A 2054-nucleotide genomic window follows, 5' to 3' on the forward strand; every position below is an offset into this window, starting at 1 on the left:
CCGAGTTATATATATTCAACACAAAAATGATTATTCTTTATCTAATTTCCCTTGTTGAATTGTATTATTTGATGTGTTCTAAGGTGCATGGATACGATGGAATTCATATGACTTTGGTTTGCCCTTATCTCATAAATACGGGAATGTTCAATGGAGTAAATCCCAGGTTTGTAAAAGTATAATGTAAAAGTATAACACAAATGTCGGTAAGAAAAACTATAGTCTCTCTCTAACTTCTGTATTCTTAGCACTATATTCTTAACATATTTTTAATAGTCGAGTTCAATGATTTCTAATTATGGCTCCTGTATACACTACGCGGCAACGCTTGCCGCGCGGTAAAAAGCGACGCGTTAGCCAATCAACTTACAACTTTTCCATAAGAGCGAAAAATTGAGTGGCTACCACGTCGCTTTTTGCCACATCCTATGTGCAGGAGCCATAATACTAAAATTACGAATTCGTAATTCACGGCCGGCCGACAGTGGTCACCATATAGTCTCTCTCTCTTTTCCCCTCCCCTTGTCGATCTTATATATAATAATTTATATTATATGAAAAAAAAAAAAAAAAAAAAAATTTTAAAAATGTCGCCGACGCGATTGTTCGGTAGGAAAGCTCTTGCCAGCGGCGGTGCGGTGCCAAAAGGAGTCGCGGCGGCGGCGACGGCGGTATTTTCCCTTCCCTTTCGCTGTCGTCACCGTCTTCTTTCGCGACAATTAAGCTTAACGAGGCACTGTTTGCCGGATGTATTTGAGGCGGCTTCCCACTTATTAGCGCCAGCACGGCGCTAAACTCTCCGCAGCGGCCCCCGTGCGGACCGTGCGTGTTTACTCTCGTCGCCGTGTATGTACCGCCGGTGAAGACGACGACGAGGAGGACAGCGAGGCAACGACGACTAGAACTACGCGGCGGTTCCTAAGCCGGCTCGTAACGCGCAGAATCGCATCCGTATGCGTGCGTGCGTACTCGCGCGAGCCGACAGTGAGCAAACAGCCGTCATTTACATACGCGGCTTCTCAGCCTTTGCTTAATTAGGGGAACGTGACGCATGATCCTCGCGCCGTGGCTTCTGCCCTCCCGGTTTGTCGTCTCTCAATCTCTCACCTGGCCTTCTGGGAGAGTGAAAATATTGAACAATTCGATAAGCACATTTTACTACCGAATGCTTATATCGGGAATTATTTCACTCATTACAACTTGAAAACAGTCGTGCGGTAATTTTCACATAGAACTATAAATTTTATAAAAATTTACAAAATAATTCACACACAAAACAGATTGATGCCGATGCTTAAACCAGAATACGTTGCTGAACGAGTGGTCGCGGGTGTATTAGCGAATGAGATGTTGATAGTGTTGCCCAGCATCATAAAATATTTATTGCCATTTAAATAGTGAGTTCAATATAAATACGCACTATAAATAAAAAATTTTAATGATCGTCTCTCTTATTGATGTCATATTGAGTTGTGATGTTAAAAGCAAAAAATCATATGAATTTTTTTCTTGCAAAATACATCAAAATAAATAAGTTTTTTTGAATGCGATCATACGTATTTGATAATATGGTTTAGTATAATATACCGAAAACTTTCTTTTTTATTCATAAATTAATAAATAGCTATAAATCTTGGTCAATCGTCGTAGGGTTTATTTTCGTTGATAATGTAGCACTAATGCACGAGTTACACCGTCATTTATTAATATAGGAGAACAAAAAAAGTTTTTGGCGTATTTTACTAATCCATATTATCAAACAGAATTAAGTAACCGCATCTACAAAAAATTTCGTTATATTTCGTAAGAAAAAAATTCATATAAAACATACATAAAATAAGCCTTAATACATAAAGATTTTAATGTTTCAGTCTATTCCCAATTAAAATATGCTGGGCATTAATGTATCACATTTTGAAAGGACCACAAATTATGATGACATTCAAAGGTCGTGAACCAAGGAAGACATCAAGTGATAATGATAGTATAAACATATATGCGAGCAGTAAAGTTATAGGAAACTAAAATAAATATTTTATATTTTTAAAATATAT

The 2054-nt window shown here is 37.9% G+C and overlaps 1 protein-coding gene across 3 annotated transcripts in view; it reads left to right on the top strand.

Moving 5' to 3' along the window:
- Positions 1–2053, top strand: part of LOC115238095 (estradiol 17-beta-dehydrogenase 11-like) — a 6439-nt gene extending 4386 nt beyond the window's left edge. For 2 of the 3 annotated variants that reach the window (XM_029811649.1, XM_029811650.1), the window contains 3 exons: positions 84–166; positions 1281–1397; positions 1872–2053. In XM_029811649.1, the coding sequence (XP_029667509.1) occupies positions 84–166; positions 1281–1397; positions 1872–2025 (354 nt within the window). In that variant the 3' untranslated portion in view covers positions 2026–2053. Of the gene's footprint in view, positions 546–1280; positions 1398–1871 lie in introns of those variants that run through there. The other variant, XR_003884442.1, reaches the window with a different exon arrangement.
- The last annotated feature ends 1 nt before the right edge of the window (position 2054 follows it).

This window comes from Formica exsecta, unplaced genomic scaffold (genome assembly GCF_003651465.1).
Source record: "Formica exsecta isolate Colony F162 unplaced genomic scaffold, ASM365146v1 scaffold32, whole genome shotgun sequence".
In the NCBI taxonomy this organism is placed as follows: domain Eukaryota; kingdom Metazoa; phylum Arthropoda; class Insecta; order Hymenoptera; family Formicidae; genus Formica; species Formica exsecta.